The sequence below is a fragment of the Sturnira hondurensis genome, unplaced genomic scaffold (genome assembly GCF_014824575.4).
Source record: "Sturnira hondurensis isolate 20B ecotype Veracruz unplaced genomic scaffold, ASM1482457v3 Scaffold0004136, whole genome shotgun sequence".
In the NCBI taxonomy this organism is placed as follows: Eukaryota; Metazoa; Chordata; class Mammalia; order Chiroptera; family Phyllostomidae; genus Sturnira; species Sturnira hondurensis.
The window spans coordinates 39,746,888-39,770,496 of NW_028076767.1; the positions used below are offsets into that span (position 1 = coordinate 39,746,888).

A 23,609-nucleotide genomic window follows, 5' to 3' on the forward strand; every position below is an offset into this window, starting at 1 on the left:
TAAATACAGAAGGCGAAGCTCAAAGTTTCTAAAAAGAAGGCTGGTAGGAAATGCGGGTTGAGAGAGAATGTGTTTTAATGCTGCCAAGGTGCAAGTTACTGATATTATTAGTACATCAAAAGTAAACTTTATGCTTAAAGTTTGTATGGCTTTTAAAATAAAGAGGCCCCACAGGAGTTCGTGTGGCTCTTGGAATAAAGGTCAGAATCATCATCTTGGCACTATCACCTTGACACAACAGCTTCTCTACCTCTCTGGCCTCATCACACCTCCACCCCACCCACTCTGTATTCCAGCCACACTGGCCTTCATCTAGTTCCTGAATGCACCCTGTTCCTTCCTGTCCTAGAGATGCATTTCTGCTGTTTCCTCTGCCCTGGAGCAATCTTCCCATCCTACTGTGTCCTCACATCTCTGCTCAAGCATCATTTCCTCCGGCTGGGCCAATTTCATGGACAGGCAACCTGAGCAGCTGCACAATGTCTGCATTTAGAAAGGCTCCACTCTTGGTTTTATGTTCTGCTATCCCAGTCCTGAAATTTGTTTGAACCAGGGTCTTCTAGTTTTCATTTTGCGCTGGGCTCTACAGCTGATTCTGTCCTCAGGGAAGCCTTCTTTGACCTCCCTCAATAGTTCCAATACTCTCTTTACAAGCTTGAATAGCATGCATACTCAGTTGTACCACTTACCACAGTCAGAAATTTAACATGGAATTGAGGACTATTTGATTATCTCCCTCAGTAGAACATAAAAGCACCATAAATCTAGAGTTCATATTTGACTTTTGTTACCACTTCATCCCTAGAACCCAGCACCTAATAGGCACTCAATCAATAGACGTTGACTGAACAAACGGGTTTTTTTTATTATTACCACTATCATTATTATTATCATTATGTACCATTTATGCCAAGAATGTAGCCTGGATATAAAAAAACTATACAACATGCTACAAAAAAGAAAACTTTACCCAAAGAACTTCAATACTACAACCAATATCACAACTGTAAGAATATTAAACAGCTGCCTGAAATAGTTGGCAGAATGTAATTCTATAAATTCACTTATGCACTGACCCTAACAATGGCAATTTGTTCCTATATTTTATATCAAATACACATAGTTTTCATGAGATATTACTGTTGCAACACTCCTAAAGCTAATATAAGGCCCTCAACCATCTGATAAGTAACCTTACTAATCCCCTTTCCACATTCTGTAGCCAACCCAGGGATCACCACTTTTTAAATTTCGTGTCTCCATCAATAAAATAATGAAGTATGCAGGTCCAAATAGATTTAGAAAGCATATGATTGGTATTCCTGAGCTAATAAATCACATACATTATAAAACATACACTAAAAAAGAAAGCAGAGTTAAAATAATTGAAATCCAAGTTCCAATATTTTTATTCCTATACTTTAAAGGATTGTCTTGTATAACACAAGATGTGTATGCCCCACCCCGCTTTGGAAAACACTGACCACTTTTCTGAAATTCTAGCAGGGAACCCAGACATTTGTGTACCCTTGAACAGACTCCTCTATTTTAGTGAAATTCTTCTTTGACCACAGAAAAAGCTTAGAAAGAACACACTGAAATTAATGGAAAGAAGGGATATCTGCCTACCTCATCCACCTACATCAGGACCCTCATATCCTACAAGAGTAACTGAAATATCCCACGACAGTAAATGAAATATCCCCCACACATTTCAAACTTTCTCACATCTGTAACTTTGCTCAAACAGTTCCCCTCTGTACAGAATACCCCTTCAAGCAGCACAAACTTAAATCCTCTACCTGTCTCAAGACCAACTTAAATGCTAACTCCATCAAGAAGGCTTTTGTAACTAATCAAATCTAATTTATCCTTTATCTATATTGTCCATAGCAGTTTGTACTTGTCTTAGATCATATATTACTTTCTACTCTATTATTATGTCAAATTCTTATCTCCCTTTTCAGGTAGTAAGTTCCTAGAATGTGAAAAATTCCCATGTTCCTGAGATTATTCATTAAAGACTTGGCTTTTCAATTGCTCCAAAATGAACATGGCATATATAATAATGTATGCCAAAATATGAAATTAACTAAGCAAGATTTACATTTTTTGGTCTAAGTATCATTTAAAGCTAATATCTTTATTATAACAGTTCCAAAGTCAAACTACCCATCTTTAAAAAATGTTATTCTTTCACAATAAAAAACTACTATATCATTTTCACACCAAAGTAGTAAGTTACTCTAAGGCACTCTTAGTGATCTACCTTAATTCATTCTTTAAAATTAGAATGGTTTCTTATTCCTTAGCAAAACACCATGAAAGTTTTTATCATTTCTATAAAGAAGAAATATATTCTTACCCTACAAACATAAAGGACATCTAGAAATAAGACGAGTATCAGAGCACCATATAACAGAGTTTCTATCAAATTAACATTATTACAAGTCTTTAGCCCACTTAATCCTTTACTTACTTTCCAATTCTGCCCAAGCAAAATGATTATTTTATATTCAGTGTCTCTTTTACCAGGCACAAAGAATTTGCCTCTTAAGTTTCAGTCTTCAGTGGAATAGAGAGGTTTTGTGGGGGTTTTTTAAATCCAAACAAGTGTTTTTAAATTTTTCAAAGAAACTTTCTCCATCCCTAACAGTATTCATGTTGGAGAACCAATGAGAAAAAACAGTGGGGATTTATATGCCTGGACTTTTGAAAGCTTTAACAGAAACTTAATAACTCATAAATAAATAAATTAGTATTAGAAACACACACACATGGTAAAGCAATACCCAGAACCCCCCAAAACACATATTTGCTTCTCATTTAATTATCTTTAAGGCACCTATGATTTAACCTTTATCAACCAATACAATATAACAAAAAATCAATATTCTTTGCTACTAATCCATTATAATTTTTAAAGAAATGACTACTAGTAAATAAATTCTAGGGATATGTACAACCCTAGATCTCTTTAAGACTCTACATTTTTACCTGCAGTATTCTCTCAAGTCAGATGGTAAGTCATTGTGGTAGCAGATGATCTATCTTTCCATTCAATTCAGGGTATGTCACAGTATGAAAGTGCTATGACCTAGTAAATAAGTCTAATTCCAAAGTCCATATCTTGATGATCTAATTGAAGAGGACAAGAGAAAAGCCATGAAGAGAGGTGCCCTGTGGTGGGGGTGGTGTTTTTCAGTTCTGCATCCTTAATGTACAACACAATTCCTCTGGCATGTGAATGTAGGTGAAGACATAATTTGTAGAATAATAGGCACCAATATTACACACTGCTCCAGTGCTGTCATATTTCCAATCCATCAAATTGATTAATGTTATAATAACTCTACATAAACCTATCACTTGTGCACTAATGAAGTCAAACCCAGTTTATCCTTAAGCAACTGGATTCCAAAAGCTCATAGATGTCATCTCTTCAGCTTCCAAAGATAATGTAGACAGTGTCACACAAAAGGACTACAAAACGAGTGCAGCCTATCTCCAAATATGAATGGCTTCCTGCCAAAGGTGTAAACACAAATACTACTAATATAACAAAACCTCAGAGCACCTGACAGCTCTTAAACACAGACAAGTTACTGCAAGACTTGTGTAAATAAGGAGGAAATAAATTTATTCGTTTGACATAAATACTATTCTGATGATTTCAATGATATCAACAGACATTAACTTCAAAACCTATCAAGTTTTAGTTATTATATAAAAGCCTCATTTAAGTAGATTTGAGAGATGTTTAGACTTAAAATGTCATCTAACTTTATCAAAATTAGAATTTTAAGAGCTATGAATTACATTCAACAGCAATTCAACCTGCAAACTACAGAGCAACTCAAAGATAACACCACATCTCAGATAACACTGATAATGAAATGATTAGAGTGATGCCCACCCCCTCTACTGTTTCATAGGGATATTTAATGATATTACACAGGATATGTAAGCAGGAAGTGACTCTTCCCACGAAAGGAGTTTAAAACCAACCACCCATCACCTCAACAGTCAGAGAGCAATGTTCATGTCAGAAAGTGGCTTATATAGACAACTGGAGAAGTGCAGGGTAACACTGTCATTTCCATAAACCTAAAAACCTGGTAGGTAACATTTGGTATCATTAGCAGTGAGTGAGGCTACTGTCTTAGTCCATTTGGGTGGCTTATAACAAAATACCACAGACTAGGTGACTTATAAAAAAAGAAATTTATTTCTACAGTTCTAGAGGCTGGAAGTTCAAGATCAGGATACAAGCAGGGTCAGGTTCTGATGAAGGTCCTCTTCCAGGTCGCTAACTGCTGACTTCTTGCTGTGTCTTCACATAGTAGCAGGGAAATGAGCTCCCTGGGCCTCTACTGTAAGGGCACTAATCCCAATCATGACCTCATCATTTCCCAATGGCCCTACCTTCTAATACCATTAGCTTGAGGAATGGGATTTCATACAATTTGGGGGAACACAAAAATTCAGACCACAGCAGTTAAAGAATTATAATGAAGCAAGTACAGATTCAAAGGTTAAAGACTACCTTAGATTGAAGTTAAGGGCCCTGAAGAAAGCAACAGACCTTCTAGGATAGAGTGGAGAGGTGTAAGACACGTATACAAAGGGATTCCCAGACTCCGGAAGAAAATTCACACCAGAATTACTCCCCTGGCTACAATTTTTCATCAGTCCTTAAGAAAGAAGGAACTTGTTGACTGACATCAGAGTCCATTGTATATTCTTAATTGCGTGTTGGTTATAAATATGTGTAGTAAACTGTACATAGTTCCCATTTTAAGAAGTAAACTTAACCACACTCTACAGATTTGTTTTATCACTCATTCGATAAATATTCACAGAATATATATATATATATATATTCTATACACACACACACATATATATTCCCACCACCCCTCTCCCTACACACAGATGTGCCAGGCACCATTCTAAGCACTAAAGAAATAATTGTAAAGAAAATTAAGGCCTTTAGCCCTGAGTAGCTACTGGTTAGAGAGTCAGCCCAAGACATCAAGATTATGGGTTTGATCTCCAGTCAGGGCACATATATTTATGAATGCATAAATAAATGGAACAACAAATCAATATTTGTCTTTCTTTCTTCCTTCCTCTCCCTCTTTCACTCATCCCCTCCCCCTTTTTCCTCTATCTAAAAATCAATAAATAAATTTTAAAAGAAAATTAAGGCACTTAGACTTTAGTGGTACCATGTGGCCTGTCTTCATATTTGTTACCTTTATAACACTTCAAATTTAAAACTCTGACAAATACCGGAATCTATCTGACAATGACAATAAAGATTATCTGATCTGCCCTAGCTGGTGGTTCAGCTAGTTATAACATCATCCTGTATACCAAAAGGTTACAGGTTTGATTCCCAGTCAGGGCACATACCTAGGTTGCAGGTTCAATCCCCAGTTGAGCACATACCATATTTCTCTCTTATATCGATGTTTCCCTCTCTCTTTAATCAATAAAAACATATCCTCAGATGAGGATTCAAAAAATTTATCTGATCTACCCATAACAAGGCCTAATTTTGTTTGGTCTACATGTTGCATAAAACTAAGAAAAAATTACATACAACAGTACACAACCTCCATAATACCAAATGAATGCCAATTTACTGAGCCCATAGCAAATAAATCACACCCACAAATCCCTCATCAATCTCCTCAACCACCCATTCATTTGTAACAAACTGGTAAACAAAAAATTAAAATGGCCCAAAGTGAGGGCACATGAATGAGTGATATAGCAGATAAACAGCCAAGGCAAATAAATCTTAGTATCATGAAGCCATTCATGAAGCAGAAGACAGAAAGGAAAACAGATTAAAAATTCAGGAAAACTAGTACAGAGAAGAACTTCCTTCCAACCGAACGGTGGGTCCCAAATGAAACAAGAGAATAATGAGAATCCATCTGTTTCTGGCCAAACACCATCCAGACACCTACCTAGGCATATGATGACCATCATGTTGTAGCAGTTGAAACTCCCCAAGACTCTTAAAGTTTATATCCAACATAAATGAATAACTTTAACAACTCCATAATAAAAAAGACAAATAACCCCCCAAATTTTTATGGGCATAAGATTTAAATAGACATTTAAGGAGATGATGGCCAAGACACTCAATATCATTAGTCATTAAGGAAATACAAATGAAAATCACAACATACCATTTCACACCCACTAGAATGGCTATATCAACAAAAGCGAAAACAAATGTTTAAAGGATGTAAAAAATTGGAATGTTCACACATTGCTAATGGAAATATAAAAAGTTGGTAATTTCTCAAAATGCTAAACACAGAATTACCATATGACTCAGCAATTCTACTCCTAGTTATTCACTCTGGAGAAATGAAAAAACATACATCCACACAAAGACCTATAAGTGAATGTTCACAGCAGCGTTATTTACAATATTCAAAAAGTGGAAACAACCTAAATGACCACCAAGCAGTCAATGGATGAACAAAATGTGGTATAGCCATATAATACAACACTATTTTGCGATAAAAAGGAACCAAGTATTGATACATGCCACAACACAGATGAGCTTCAAAAGCACTATGCTCAGTGAAAAAAAGCCAGACACTAAAGAAAACATAGTATATGATTCCATTTATATGAAATGTTCACACTGGGCAAATCTACAGAAAGTAGATTAGTGGTTGACTCAGAATGGTCATGGGAAGTGACTGTAAGTAGGCAAAGAACTTTTTTTGGAGTGATGGAAATGTTCAATAATGAAAATGTAGTAATAATCACAACTCAGTAAATATACTAAAAAAATCCTTAAAATACACACTTGAAAGGATATTTAAATTATCTCTCAGTAAAGCTGAGGTAAATAGAAAAGTTTAAGACTCTTATTGTATTTATTATGCACATAAGTACTTGACATATTAACTATCTCACAACTTTATGAGATAGACACTATTGCTATTATCCCTATTTTACAATAAGAAAATTGAGACACAAGATAAGTAGTTTGCCCCATTGCTAGTAAGTGACAAGTAATCTGACTCCAAAGTCAGTGAACACACAATATATTAACTGACATCTTCCAAAGCCCACAGTAAACATTCTTGGGTAATAACTAATTATTAGAATTAAAGCAATTTAATCACCCCACAACAACTGTTCTCAACCCTTAGTGCAGAAGAATCACCTGAGGAACTTCATAAAACTGTAAACTTCCATCAAACCCAAAACTCACAGTTTCTATTACTGTAGACATGAGGACCAAGAATCCAACCACGGCCACAAGCTCTCCCAGTAAATCTGAAGCATATGATATGCAAACACCACAAAGAATAGACTGTACCCAGGACACAGACTACACTTGAAATAAGATAGACTCGTTTTCACCTCTTTCATTCATTTGCCTCAAAGAATGTGGTATTGAGGATCTGTGTACACTAATTTTATTCAAGAGTATTACTGCCCATCTTATTCTACTTAAGTATTTGTGGATATGGCTTAAAGCCATGTTTTCACATGCCTTTGTAACATGTTGCAATTTTATACTGTTCTAGGCTAAGTCTTTAAGATTAATGAACTGAGGCCTCACTTATTTTGGAACCAAAGTGGCTAAATGTTACTTTCTCCACTAGATGTAATCAATAAGGGAAGTAAAATTGAGTTAGTAATTATGAGACCTGAACAAAAAAATCTAAATCTATCTATGTGAAACTAGAGATCAATTTCAAAATGGTATTCAAGGATCAATTTCATAAAACTGACAAACTTCTGGAGGTTAACAAGGATCAAGAAAACAAATTCTCATCAACAAGCCAATAACTCAGGCTAAAGCGAATACAAGTTAAATTGAAAACCTTCCATTCTTTCTTTGTAGGTATGCATGTGTCATCTCAAATGGTGTGTTTATACTGCTACCATAAGAAAGGTGAACAGCCATTTTTATCAGTTTCCAGTAAAAAGCATGCCAATTACATATTATTATGAGTAGATATGAACCTTGTAGCTAGGACTCAAAATTGGAATTCTCTTTTTATAAAAAGGTAATCTGAAACTCACAAGAGGAAATACTAATACCATGTCTGAGCTTTTCTCAGAAACAGAGATGAGTATGAGATCAACAGCAGGACCATACAAAAACAGCTGGTTAAGATTAAAGTGTAATTCTGGCCAAAAAGCAGAAGACAAACAGTCCCACACAGGTATCAGACCTCAACAATGTTAACAATGTTAACCTTCAAGGTTTAATGGTTCTCTAAATCTAATCCTAGAAAATGGAAAGTATATTTCCCTCAAACTAAGGAGCAATTCTCCCACTACTCTAAGCCAAACACAATCATTGTAGTAATAACACCTATTTTTCAGACTTATTTCGTTAAATTAATTGGAGTAACATTGGTTTACATGGCCATATAGGTCTCAAGTGAGTATTTTTATTATACATGATCTGTATACTGCATTGTGTGCCCAGCACCCAAAGTCTAATCACCCTCTGTCACCAAATATTTGGCCCCCTTTCCCCTTTACTACCCCTGCCCCACTCCCTCTGGTAACCACCATGCTATTGTTCATGTCTCCGAATTTCAGTTTTATATCCCACATGTGAGTGAAATCATATGGTTCTTAGCTTTTTCTGACTGACTTAAGTTGCTGAGCATAATATTCTCAAGATCCATCCATGTTGCTGCAAATGGCTGAGTAGTAGTATCCCATTGTATGTAAGTACCATATCTTCTTTATCCAGGACACTTTGGTTGTCTCCATGTGTTGACCCCTGCGAATAATGCTGCAATGAACACAGGGATGCATATATCTTTGCAAATAAATGTTTTTGAGTTTTTTGGGTAGATTCCCAGAAGAGAGGTTACTGGGTCATATGGTAACTCTTCATTTTTTGGAGGCACTGCCATGCTGTTTTCCATAGCAGTTGTACCAGTCCATTCCCACCAGTAGTGAGTGAGGGCTCCTCCTTGTCCATAACTTCGCCAACACTTATTACTTGTCTTGTTGATAACACCTATTCTAACAGCTGTGAGGTATCTCATTGTAGCTTTGATTTGCATTTCCCTAACAGCACCTATTTTTTAAGCATCTGTTATTTGCCCACTATTCTAAGTACTGTACTTATATACAGTAGCTCTCTCACATCAAGTTAGGTAACCAAAGGTCTCCTAGCTAGGTCTCCATTCCTCCTTCCTCACTCTTCCCAACCAGCCTTAAAATACATGATCCCTACAGAGGGTTGGATCTGTCATTAAACCTCCTGAAATCCTGGCAGAACTGCAAGATACCTCAAGAGCAAACAAACAAAAGACGCACTAACATAGCCTAATCATCACAGAATTCCTTCATGAATAGGAGTTCAGAAGTAGAAAATCCTCAGAAACATAGAAAAATATGTATATTTAAAGCATTTAAACAAAAAAGTTATTAATTTTTCAACATGTACCAGAGACTATAATAAAAAGATAAAGATGAATATAAAATTGTCATTACTCTCCAGAATCTAATTTTGTTGAGTGAGTTGGGGGCCCAGTGGCGGGGCGGCAGAGAAAAGGACTGAGATACACGTAACCACTTACAACACTGCACCCCAATGTTCATAGCAGCACAATTCACAATAGCCAAGAGTTGGAAACAACCTAGATGCCCATCGGTCAATGACTGGATCACAAAACTATGGTACATTTACACAATGGAATTCTATGCCGCAGAAAGGAAGAAGGAACTACTACCCTTTGCAACATCGTGGATGGAACTGGAAAGCATTATGCTGAGCGAAATAAGCCAGGCGGTGAAAGACAAATATCATATGATCTCACCGTTAACAGGATTCTAAACAAACCAAACAAGCAAGCAAAATACGACCAATGACACTCAAATATGGAACAGGCTAACAGGGTCCAGAGGGGAGAGGGGAGAGAATCATAGGGGAAAAGGGAATGGACTCACATGAACAAGTATAAAGGACACATGGACAATAACTAGGGGTGGGGGTGGAAAGGGGAGGGAGGCGGGGAGCATGGGGTGGGGGGCGGGCAGGGTTGGGAATATAAGACAGAAACCTGTACGCGAACAAGAATTAAATAAAAATTATATTTAAAAAAAAAAAGAAAGTGAATGCAGGTGGACAGGGAAAACGTAGGTCTTAAAGTCAGACACACCTGGGCTCCAGTCCCACCTACAACTGTCTGAGTTACCTTGGCCAAGTTGCTTAACCTCTTTTTACCTCAATTACCTCATCTGTGAAAGGGGGAAATATTACCTACCTTTTAAGGTGGTTGGAAGAATAAAATTAGATAAATTATGTAAGTGCTATATGTAGTCTCTAGCTCACAGAATGTACTCAATCAATAATTATTAATATAAGCATCAGACCAGAAGTATGTTGAAAGCACTATAGGAATCCTCTTGAAGAAATAACTAAATCTACCTAAGAAAGACAGGAAAGAATTCACAAGAGGAGATGAAATTTGAAATGGGTCCAAAAAATAACCACGAGTGTGACACACAGAAGGTGAAGGGGCAGGGAGAAGAGTTGAGATGTTCACTAAAAATCTAACACCCCTAATTTGATTTGAGAGAAGAAAAGGTAAAATGCTTAGTAAAGGCATTCCTAATGAACATTTCTGTTACAGGATTCACCACTTCACACTGAAATTATGCATTTATTTTATTTTATTTGTTAATATGTTTGTTTATTTTAGACAGCGGGAGTGAGGGAAACATTGCTGTGAGAGAAAAACATCAAGAGGCTGCCTCCCAGACATAACCCAACTGGGGATTGAACTCACAACCTAGGTATGTGCCCTGACCTAGAATGGAACCTCCAACCTTTTGGTGTACAGGATCACACTCCAACCAACTGAGCCACCCAGCCAGGGCAAAATTATGTGTTTCAATGGATATGTTCCATGCAAGACATAAGTTTATCAAAGGCAAGAATTATGTTACCAATTTTTGTATCCCTGAACCTAGCAGAGTACATAAATTAGGTACTCACCCTAACAAGTAAATATATTCTGTAGAAAATATAAGCAAGTCTTTTGCTATCTAAAGGTATCTGATAGCAAAAAATTTCTACAACTTTTTGGAAATAAAATTATCAAACCAAAGGTAAGGTATGCTAACATCTCAATAATGTATACAAAGTTCAACAGTATGAACTCATAAAAGCACTTTCTCTCCAAATCGTTCAGTGTTCCTAACCAGAGGTACATAGCCCAATCATCTATGAAATGTTTAAAAAATAGACCTGTCTTCCTGGCCAGGTAGCTCAGGTGGTTAGAGCCTCATCAGGTGGTTATATGCCTAGATGGCAGGTTCAATCCCAGATCAGGACACATAAAAGCAACCAATAAATGCATAAATAAACAGAACAACGAATCAACATCTCCCTCTCTCTCAAATCAATAAACAAAAATTTTAAATATATATATATATGTGTGTGTGTGTGTGTGTACACACACACACACACACACACACTTGCCTTAGAGCTACCCTCAACCTTCATATATACTAGGCCTTTAGTGAGAAAAAAGAATGGGTGTGCTAGTGTGTGCATGTGGGAAGGCAAGCATGGCTCGTTTCAGAGAGCTCCACAGATAACTGACTGCTATGTGGAATACCATTCCCTACCACCCTTACACGTTATTCTACCCACCCAACTTCCCAACTACCCTCATCCCACTTTACAATAGAAAGTGTATTAGGTCATGAATGGGACTAGACAGTTCCCTTCTCTCATTAAGACTCACCTGGTCCCTCTACACCAATGTATCACCACTTTGGTTACTGTGGCAGATTATATTTCCTAAAGATGGCTACACCAATCTCTCCTGTCCCACAGGCTCTTCTAGAACCCCAAAATTTCCCACTCCCATAAAGAACTGAAGTCTAATTCCACTCCCCCTTGAATGCCCCTGTAACTCTCTTGTGACCGACAGAATGGCAGAAGTGATGCTTCGAGACCTCCAAGGCAAAGGCCATAAAGGTGATGCAGCTTCTCCCTTGTTAGCTTGGACACTGGCCTTTGGAGAACTGAGAAAAAAGTCTCACTACCCTGAGGTCACAGGCCCTGAGGAAGCCCAGACCACATGGACAGGCCATGTGTAAGAGTGCTAGAAGATCACCCAAGCTGAGTTCCTAGGTAGCATCAATTATCAGACATGTGAGTAGAGATGCTTCCAGATGTTTCCAGTTCTCAGCTGTTGAATCATCTCCAGCCTTTAAGTTTTTCCAGCTGAGGATCCAGACATTGTGAGGTAGACACAAGCAATCCCTCCGGTGGTCTGCCTGACTTACTGACCCAGAGAGTCCATGAAAGTAATAAATTGGATATATCACAGCCATTAACTTGTGTCGCTGTTACAGTACAACAGTAGCTGAACAGTATGTTTCAATAATTACTATTAGTCACAGATTTAGCATTAAAGAGAGAATTAACTGCTGATCCATCTGAAGCCTCAGAATTCCCTCTGTTCATCTAAATCAATTATCAAACTGATTCCTGACCATGTTATATTTATAAATTCTACTTTACTGTTCCAGGCATAGATTTTGACATTACCACCTACCCACCAATCACTTCCATTCTATTAATCCATTACCTTGAAACTACCTTCCTGAAATTTCACTCTCCAATTTCCTGACCACAAAACAACTCCCTGGCCTCTAGTTTCCAGAATTTAGCACCCAGTGGCGACAGTGGCTTGCCTCCATCATAAACTCTGGTCTGACAGCAGTTGCTATATTATTCAGGAAAGGAAAAAAAAAGGAAATCCAAGAGAAAAATGACTTAATGATGCTAGCTAAATTCAAATCTTACCCTAATCTTTTTATAAAAGATTAGTAAAGTCATTTACTGATACAAAGATAATCCAAAACAGTAAATAATAAAACATTCTTAATATTTGTCTTTAAACTGCAATCCATGATTTCTAAAACACCTCCCTTTTAAAATATTTATTTTAATACCAAAATTATTTTACCGTCTCCAAACATCCACCAAATGTTACACAATGGGAAAATCAGTACAAGTGTACAGCAAGAAGAAGAAATCTGTTTTAGGAGAAAATGCATCAAGGATAACTCACAATCTCAACTAAAGAACAAACATCAGTTACCATTTAGTAAACTTATACCTAGTTCTTCTCCACTAGCCAAACCAGAATATTAAATTGATGAAAAGAAAAAATAACAATGATAATGTCTAAGGAAAAACTACAGTAACTTATTTTTATACTAGTTCTCATTGATGTATCTTTTTAATTTACAAGAAATATTAGGAATATTACTTATCATTGATAATGCCAAAATATTTTCCTATGACATAAAGACTAACAATCAAAAGAAAAGGAGGTCAAAAAAAGACCAGATCACTAGGCATCATCTGTCAACATAACCTTACAGAATAAATGCTGGAGTAATGATGGCTTCCTCGTGGCTAACAAATTATACAGTTAACCTGTGTGAAGTTCTAGTCATTGCTCTACTTTGACCAGGTAATGAAATAGGACACGAGATGGAAATTCCATTAATATCTAAGGATACTGCATTCGCTGGGATAAATATACATAACTATATACAACAAAAGACTTTAAGAATCCAAAGGCAGGTTAAGTCATGAAGAAGCTTCCTCGGTTTATAAGAGTTCTTAGAAATAAAAATATATAATCAGCACAAAAACACAGCTAAGTGTAAAAGCACAATGAAATGCCTTTTATGGTTTCTATCTTACTAACACAGAGTTAATGGGAATTGCCATGACAAAATGATTGTTTTTATGAAAAGAACCTTCTTTATTACTAACCAATCAAATTTCATTTTTATTACTGATGTAGAAAAGTTCAAAACCATGATTCATTTACAGAGCGTACATAAATAAGAAAAGTGTTCAAGAGTAGAGTAGAGGATCATTTACAAAGCAATAAAAAATTAAAACATGCATTTCTCTTTCTGGCAAGGCAAATACTTCTACACAAATGTCTGTAGCTGAATTTGCTAAATATTATAACTTGTCCTTGAACAAAAAATGAAAAGCCTGAATTTAATATCTCCATTTGGAATCCAGTCCATCTGATAACTACTTATCATGAAATTTAAAAAATGCTTGAAAAATGTTAAAAAATTTGATGATGTTTTCTTTCAATTTTCACTCAAAAATGAAAAGATTAAACTAATATTAATAATGCAAATGCCTTCACAGAAATAAGGGTGACAAATTTCAGGGGGCCCCTATGACCAAAATCTTTTAAGTTAAAAACTAAAAGTCATTTAAGAATATAAAAATGTTAATAAAGCATACAAAGAATTAAAACTCACATTATGTTTACCTATGGACTATTTCAAAACTAGACACAGCCTTTCAAGTGATCTTAACATCATATCAAAGTTTTCTAAATAACAACAAAACATTGCCTCTAAGAATCTGGCTTCCAACCTCTTCATAAATACAATATGATAAGTTAAAATAGGCCACACTGCTGTCAATAAATGGTGCTTTGTCTCTTATCTGAAGTATAACCCATTTTGTCTTTGGCTTTTCCACCTGCCTCTTCAATACCTACTTCACAAGTGCCAAGGTGATAAGCTCTACAGTATGAGACTATTCACATAACCAACGTGAATCAAAGATTCTCTGAAATGTGACAGCCAGTTCAGTAACTTCTCAATAATTCCTCAGTGCCATCCTCAATACAATAGAATCCTCAGAATACTAAGTATAAATAACTAACCAAATATCTTTGTTTTCAAGACTAATTAAACGCTTGTATTTTTTCAGTTATCTGTTGCAATTACCATCCTTAGATATTCAGACACACAGATGTAAGAGCCTTGATTTTCATTTTCTTCATTTTCAATAAACCTTGTGAAGAACAGCATCCTCCTATTTTTAAAAGGACTTTTAAGCTATGTTTTCCACTTCTTTGCACCTCTAGAAACCTCTGAGTACCTCCCAAGTCCATATTTGCCAGTACTTGTAGAAGTGGGATAAAACAGAAACACTTTTTTACTTATGTAAAAACAAAAATTTTTAAACATGCCTGTTTTAATTATACTTATTTTCAAGATGCTTACATATGGGTTCCCTGGAACCTGTAAAACTACTTTCCCAGATGACACTATAAATTAGCGCTGCTGCTAAAATGAAGTTATTAACAAATTTAAATAATTAAGTACCCACATGCCCACAGAGATAAATGAAATATTTCAAGTCTTCTCTTTTCATCCTTTATATAGTTTTGAGCTTCTAAATAAAGAACAGACAGATATTGTCCTGATTTCAAAAGATTAATAATTACAGTATGACAAAATTAACTGATATGCTTAAAATATAGCAAGGCCCTGGAAAGTAATAAGATCATTCAGAAAAGATGGTATATGAGTTAATAAAAATAAAGACACTTTGGACATTTTCTGCTGTCCAAATGGTAATGAAATAACATCCTCAAGAGCTCTAAGGTGATAAAAGTATAGTAGAAACTACCATGTGTTTAACATTCATCATGAACGTACCACTCTGTGCTGTTTAATATGTATTATAAAGTATATTATCCCTCCTTTACAAATACGGAAACTGTGGCCCAGAAGGGTCTGTCCAAAATCATAAAACAAAGAAGAGGCAGAGGTGAGCTTAGAACCCAGTTCTTCTGTCTTGTTTCAGTGGCCTTGTTCCTAACCTCTTTGCTTTCTTACTAAGGGAGCCTCAATTCCTTCATCTACAAAACAAGAACACCACTTATGTAACCGAATCAAATTGTTAATGTTAGCAACTATGTATGTGAATTACCTAGCACAGTGGCTCAAAAATGGACGCTTACTCTTAATGTCAGTAATCAGATCATTATCAGCTAAGTTAAAGCTAAAACTTTTTGGCAACGTCTAATAAACAGGCCTCTACTGAAAAAGACTCAGAATATATGTATATACCTATGACCCATACCAAAAATTCTATTTTATAATAAAGATAAGCATGGCTGGAGTTTATCAAACGTATAATCTTGAAGCAAATATCTTAGAATAATTTAAGAGTGATTTTAATAATTATAACTGTACATATTTTATATTATTGAAATCAATTTTGCATTCTATTTATAAATGACTTTTAAAAGCTTGACCAAACATATCTTCACATAGGAAGTCAGAGGGAAAACCAAGTAGAAAAGAAAAACTGATAGGTAAATAGCTAAAAATAATATTAATGAACAATTACTGAGTCCTTACAATGTGCCAGAAACAATGCTAAGCCTTTCATATCTTTTCTCATCTGAGTCTTAAAAAGGCCAAAGTCACATATTTAGTAAGTAGTAGCTAAATAAGAATCCCGTCTCTCAGTCCAAAATCCATAGGCAGTGTAAAGGCAAGGTGAAGAAGTAGTAGTCAACACTGTTTTGCCTATTTGTGCTCAGTGCCCTGTCTCCTTCCTTTGTACCTATCTGGTGGCACTATGGGGCATACAGTCTGGAGCCACTCGTGGCACAGGAATGGGCAACCGAGTCAGGCCTGTGCATCTACGATATAGCACTCCACCCTTTTGGCAACAGTGACCACTCCCAAATGTGGTCACACAACTCAAATGAGGCTACTCGGTCCTCCCCTAGGATATAATCACACTCAAATGAGAAAAACAGACACTTAAGTAATGTACTGGAATATCTTATCATTAAAAGAAAAAAAAGCAAGTCAAATTGTAAAATACACAGGCTGTTATAAAAGATTTTGAAAACAACTGAATATCCAGGACTATTTTTATTCTTCTTTGAAAGTTCTAAATCTACCATATCATCACCAACTAATTCAAAATCATAATTTACCATTCTTTTCCATACTACTGAATTAAAAGAACAATCAAATTCCCATTCCACTTTAAGAAATGTACCCAAAAAACTATTCAATAGATACAAATATATCAATGCAGGCACTATTTACACAGAGAAAAACACATATACTTGTGATGGCTTCAAGATGCATCAACTTGCCTAGACTGACCTTCCATCTGCCACAATTCCCATCCTACTGTATTTCTGATCAGGGTGAGCTACAAGAAATATCCTCTGGAAGACTGGTAAGACAAAGGGAGGAAACAGCATACCAAACGCCTCCCACTTACTCAAATGCACTGCTGTGAAGGGATTCTGATGATAAAACTGAAGTCCTCAATAAACTGACTTTACAATAATCAAAATGAAGATTATCTTGGGTGGACCCTATTTCATCTGTTGGAAACCCTTTAACAGAGGCCTGAAGTCCTCCCAGAGATCAGACACTGCAAGCAGCACCTGCTACATGAAGAACTTCTTCCTCCTGGATTTCCCCTTCCTGCCTGTCTGTCTTGTGGACTTGGTACTTGGTTAGTTAACCCACACAACTACAAGACAAGCCAACTGTGTGTGTGCATGTATGTGTAAAGATAGAGAGAAAAAGATGGAGCTCCTAACTATTCTGCTCCTCTGGTTGAACTGATACACACCCTAAATAGCTATCAGAATGAGACTAGATAAGTAGATTATTTTATTACAATGAAATTCTATGCAAACATTCAAAAATGATGATGTATATGTTCATTCATAGACATAACATGCTATATGACAAACCAGGTTACAGAAAAGTATGCATATTTTATGTCATCCCCCCCCCAGTTTTACAGGGAAAGACCTTTGCTCACTAAAGTTTTAATGATGAAGATGAGATTTTGAAGTCTTAATCTGGATATTATGATTTCAGTTCATTCTTACTTTATTCTTTATTTATGTAGGATTGTTTTCATTTTCTACAATGGCTTTCTATCATTATTTTTCAAAAAAGAAAAAATAAACCTTTCTCATTAGAGAGGAAATATGTCAGGTAGACTTATTGGTTAAAATGTGCCAAAAGCCTCAAAGGACAAAGGAAGCTATCCAAGCAAAGTGGACTTTTCGGGCAGATGGCAACATGTGCCTAAGGTGGACACTATCAGTAGTTTAGAAAAGGAGAGTGTTCAAGGAAAAGAGTGACAAGAGATGAGGCTAGAGACAGACTCAAGTAACTTACGGAGCGCCTTACATATCTCCCTCCACTTACTACAAAGGGGAAATAAGGAAAGTGATAAAAAAAGAGGAGCCACATTTGCATTTTAGAAAAATAAAAATAAAACAACACAAACAAACCCCTGCTGAGGCTTGCAGTGTGGAGACCGGTGGAAAGAGACCAGACTGGAAGCAGGGAAACCAATTCGGAGACTACCACAGTAATCCCAAGAAAAGCAGCAGAGATGGAGGGAATAAGCCATTGAGTCGCAGTAAGAAATAAGGACTGAGGGAACTTGGTGGGGGGCACACTGCAAAGCTTTCATTTAGAATGGAAGGGCAGATAAAGCGCTCCTCAGATAAGGTCAAGTTAAAGGAGTTCATCATCACCAACCCCTTATTATATGAAATGTTAAAGGGACTTATCTAAGAAAAAAAGATAAAAAATATGAACAGGGAAAGGACAGCAAACTCACAGTTATTAACAACCACACCTAAAACAAAGGCAAACTAAGAGGACAGCTAGATGAGGAGCAGAACCATAGAAATGGAGATCACATGGAGGGTTAGCAACAGGGCAGTGGGAGGAGGAGAAGGGGGGGGAAGGTACAGAGAATAAGTAGCATAGACGGTAGGTAGAAAATAGATAGGGGGGAGGGCAAGAATAGTGTGGGAAATGTAGAATCTAAAGAACTTGTGACACGTGGACATAAACTAAAAGGGGGGAATGGTGGGGGAGGAGTGTGCAGGGTGGAGGGGAATGAAGGGGGGGAATGGGACAACTGTAATGGCATAATCAATAAAATATATTAAAAAGGAAAAAAAAGAAGTTTCAAACTGTGTTAACTCAGGCCCATAGAAAGGAAGAATAATAAGCAAGGTGTTAAATACATCAAAAATTAGAGCTCTCAACTATAAAAACAGACTTACAATTATTTATTAAGTTAAAATAGGCCTATGTATGTATATACCTCAAATCTCCTGAGGTTGAGTTCTGTCAACAAACTCATATTACTGGCAGAAATAGAATATTCTGAATAGTTGTTGGATTTGAGTCACACTTAAAAGTCACTTCAAGTCAAAAGCAAGATTTCATACAAATTATTATTTTATCTGCCCTTTTTTCACTGCTTGCCAAAATAAAATCTTTTAAATCTTTAAAATTAGACTCGCTCAAATTACAGAAGTAAAATATTCTCACTCTAGCAATTCAAACAATTCAGAAATGTAGTTCCTCTACCCTCCACCCAATGCCCTACCCTGATTACCCTTAAATTACTACTTAAGGAGTGCGACCCGGCGCGGCTTCTACGTTTCCGCTGAGCGGCCCCAGCACTGCGCGTGTTCTTTATAAGTGAGGCCTAGGGGTTGTCGTTTCCGGCCATTCATACTTCAGTCCTTGGGCCTCTTTTTTGTGTGTTTGTGCCTCTCGGTCTGAAAACATGACGGCTCCATTAGGATGAAGCTCGTGAGATTTTTGATGAAATTGAGTCATGAAACTGTAACCATCGAATTAAAGAATGGAACACAGGTCCATGGAACAATCACAGGTGTAGATGTCAGCATGAATACTTATCTTAAAGCTGTGAAAATGACCCTGAAGAACCGAGAGCCTGTACAGCTGGAAACACTGAGTATTCGAGGAAATAACATTCGATATTTTATCCTACCAGACAGCTTACCTCTGGATACACTACTTGTGGATGTTGAACCAAAGGTGAAATCTAAGAAAAGAGAAGCTGTTGCAGGAAGAGGCCGGGGCCGAGGAAGAGGAAGAGGACGTGGCCGGGGCAGAGGAAGAGGGGGTCCTAGGCGATAATGTCTCTCAAAATTACTGTTTCAAAGTGATATGTGCAGTGAGATATTATTTGTAAAGGTTTTGTTTTGTGTATGTCAGTTTTTAATAAACATAAATGTAGGCCAGCTGTCTAGTGACTATATCAAGGATAGTTTTAGTAGTATATATTCATGACATCAACACAATAATAGCTGAGTGTTATTACATGGCAGTGCCAGAACAATTATTTTGTTTGCTTTACTTTGACTTCATTCTATTAAACCTAACAGATAAAATTAGTTTAGTTTGTTTGTTAATTCAGAAGCTGAAGTCCTGTGGAATGGGGTCTAAAATTGATTCTCTTTTCCTGAGTTTTACTCCATGGAGACTTGGGTACTTAGTAAAAGGTGGTAAGTCATTTTCATTGTTTTTTTTTTGTGATAAAATGTCTTGGTTTTTATTTTTTTCAATAGTTTCTCAATAAAATATACTTTTACATTCTCCTGAAAAAAAATTACTACTTAAAATTAGCTGAATATTGTTTTTTGTGTTTTTGCTTACATAAACATATACATGTTTACATAGGGTTTATTTAACAATAATGGGTTGATACAACATGTATTCTACAACTTGTTTTTACTTAAGATAAAACTTTCAAGTCAATATATTTAACAGGTGTACCTCTGCATTTTCAGTATCTGTTAATAATGTGAGCACAGCACTTGATATATAATTAGTACATCTCTGGTTTTTTGCTATTACAAATAATGCTACGATTAATATCATTTTATATTTCTTTTCTTTTTCTGTATATTTCTTTAAATACTGGTCCTTACATGTTTATCAGATAAATTCCCTGAAGAAAGTCTAGGTCAAAGGGTTGTACTTTTTAAAATATTGCTATATTAAGTTTCCCCAACATATCCATAATTTACAGATTAAGGGTAACCATTTTCCCCATGCCCTTTGTCAGTACTAGAAATTATCATATTCATTTTTGCCCACAGGACTAGGTGAAAAAATAGTTATCATACTTTTAGTGAAGAGCATCTTTTCGTATGTTCATTGTTCATTTGCATTTCCTCTTTTATGACTGCCTGTTCCAATACTTTACCCTTGATTCTGTTGGGTGTCTATTTATCTATCATACAAAGCTTTTAAAATGTTTCTCCAATCAAGTCTGCCAATTTTTTCTCCCATGAATTCTGGATTCTGTGTTTTGAATGTCTGAATTCTTATGCCTCCTCTGCCAACCAAGGTTGTTAAAATAATCTCCTATATCTCCTAATTATTTTATTACAACTTGGTTTTGTTCTTATTTTGCCTTTAGATCTCTAACGCATTCTTTTGGTGTTATGACTTAGGAGTTGTCCCAACAGCATTTATTGAATTTTCCATCTTTAAATGCCTTCTCCTAAAGTAACAGACCAAAATTCCTAGAAATTCTTAAGCTTCACTAAATGAAGACAAATTTCAAGCTTTAAAAATTTACTAAAAGACGTTCATTACTTTTTCTTTAAAAGAAAGCACATGTTGTAACACAAGCATACAGTGTACCAGTAACAGCACACACTGTGAAATGGTTTATATTTTTAACACAGCATCAATCTAAATTAATGACCTTTTTAAACATAAATGGTAAAAATAGAAATATCATTTGAAATCTCGAGATTACTCGTTGATTCAGGTCACAATTATTTGAGTACCAACTAACAGGTGCTGGGCACAAAACAAGTATGATCCCTGCTTTCATTGAGCTTGCAATCTAGTGAGCGCTTCCCTCTCTCCTAAGAAACAAGGTATTTAAGTGAAAAAGGAAGACATACAATGAAAAACATTTTGTCAAATTTTATGACACATTCACTATTTTCCATTTCCAAAATACTATCTTATTTCTAATGTACCAATTCACCCTAGTGACTGTCTCCTTACTATACTCATACTGAAAATACTGCTGGGAAGTTAAGATTAACTCCATTTAAAGATTAACTATTATCCATCAATATACACCTACAATACGTATGTCTAGTTTCCTTTATCGACAATATTTAATTTCTTTCACTACAGTAAATAAAAACCTCAATAGCAGAAAACGTAAGTCTATTTACACCAGTTAGGTTCAGCCCATCAAATTGGTGTTTCTAAAAAATATATGTAGATTTAAAGATGTTTCAGTGAACCCTAAAGACGTAGCGAATGCCTGTATTGTGTCGCTTGGAGCTGAAACAAGAACTCAGGTGGCCCCTCAATGACAAAAAGCTCACAGGAGCGACGCATCGGCGACAATCAGCTTAAACTTCAGGTCCCACCACCAAGGCTGCTCTCACTCTTACACTGAAGCCTCCGGTCTCCAGGCTCTTGTGGCCACACCCCCCACCTCAACCGCAACCCACACCCTCTTCCACACACCCTAGCCTCTCCCGACCTATCCGGGAGCTGGACAAAGCACCGCCCAGGGGAAGCAGGCGGGTCTCCCGCCACTGTGGGGTGACCTTGCCCAAATACCTCTCCCTCAGTTTTCTCATCCGCAGTATAAGGCCGGTACCCCGCGCCTGCCTCCAACCTCAGGCCTGGCTTCTGCATCTAATGCCGCAAAGCCGGGGAAAGCTGCAGTCCTAAACCCCACACTCCCCGCAACTGTCCCGCACCAGCCCCCGCGGTCCGCGGCCACGCGCGCTACCTGCGATCTGAGAGACTAAGGCTTCCGCCACTAGAGACATGTTGCCCGGGTGGCCCTGCGCCCGCGGTTCCTGCGCTCGGGGGTTCGCAGGGTCTTTCCTCGCAACCCCGGCAGCTCCCAGCAGCTAACAGGCCTGGCCTAGGTCGAGACTCAGACTTGAAAAGCCCACCGCCACTGCAGAGGTGGCAGGGAAGACCCCAAGGTTACCCGCCAGGCAAAACCAGGAACTTCCGGCGCAGCTGACAGCGGTGCGCGAGTGCTTCCGCCGGCGCCGCCGCACCCCGCCCTCCCTGGGTGCGGGGTTCCTGCGAGTCCCAGGCTGCCGGCAGCTACGTGACAGGTGGAAGGCGAGTTGGTGGTGCGTGTTTTTCAAAGACTCCACTACCCAACCTAGGGCATGGGCAGGGGAACCCAGGAAGTGTTTAGTATCCTTACTATAAACGAGAATCTTGTAAGCACGTGACATTTTTAAGCGTATAGATAACGAGTACCAAAAAAAAAAAATATTTACAGCCTTCTATTTCATTTCATCGTCTCAACACCTAAGTAAGATGATGTTGCTATCTCCATTTTACTGGTAAGAAAACAGGCTTAGAGAGTTTCAACTTACTCAGGGAGTCTGCACAGGTTCAGAATCAAATCCAGGTTCGTTTCCTCCGTTCTGCTATACTGCTAGGTTGATTATCCCGTAGGCAGACATTAGTGTTTATTCCTTGACTCAGACATGTTTGCCCAGGGAAGGGGACTTAAACAGCACCTAAGCTGAAAGATATTTTGCCCTTAAACTCTATACACCCCAAATGAAGCTCATTTTGGAAAATATAGAATCTTGTTTCACACACTTCTCCCCTTTTGGAGAGGGGCAGAAAGAGAAGACACCAAGTCCCATAAGTTACTTTTTATCCCTTTAAACTAATAACTTCTTAAGTTATAAATATACAGTTAAATAAAAACCAGGATATGATTTAGAGGCGTAAGATACGAGTGAAACAGACTTCAGATATCATCTGATGGACCAAAGCCCTTTCTCACTAATGAGAAACAGGTTTAAAGAGGTGAAGTGACTCATTTTAAATCACACAGTAAATAAAAAAGATAGTGTACCAAGTTTTTGCAAAGGAAACAGTGTTTT

The 23,609-nt window shown here is 37.1% G+C and overlaps 2 protein-coding genes across 4 annotated transcripts in view; one reads left to right on the forward strand and one right to left on the reverse strand.

The window, feature by feature from the left end:
• Positions 1-22,734, reverse strand: part of MTX2 (metaxin 2) — a 63,209-nt gene extending 40,475 nt beyond the window's left edge. For 2 of the 3 annotated variants that reach the window (XM_037044392.1, XM_037044393.1), the window contains exon 1: positions 2,998-3,129. Coding sequence is in view for 1 of the 3 variants with exons in the window: in XM_037044391.1 (XP_036900286.1) it covers positions 22,478-22,517 (40 nt within the window). In the remaining 2 variants the exon portion in view is untranslated. Of the gene's footprint in view, positions 1-2,997; positions 3,130-22,477 lie in introns of those variants that run through there. The other variant, XM_037044391.1, reaches the window with a different exon arrangement.
• On the forward strand, positions 19,348-19,958 carry LOC118985670 (small nuclear ribonucleoprotein Sm D1-like). The gene has a single exon (XM_037044394.1). It carries the CDS (start codon positions 19,480-19,482, stop codon positions 19,837-19,839), a length of 360 nt encoding a protein of 119 aa, XP_036900289.1. The 5' UTR covers positions 19,348-19,479; the 3' UTR covers positions 19,840-19,958.
• Positions 22,735-23,609: the final 875 nt, after the last annotated feature.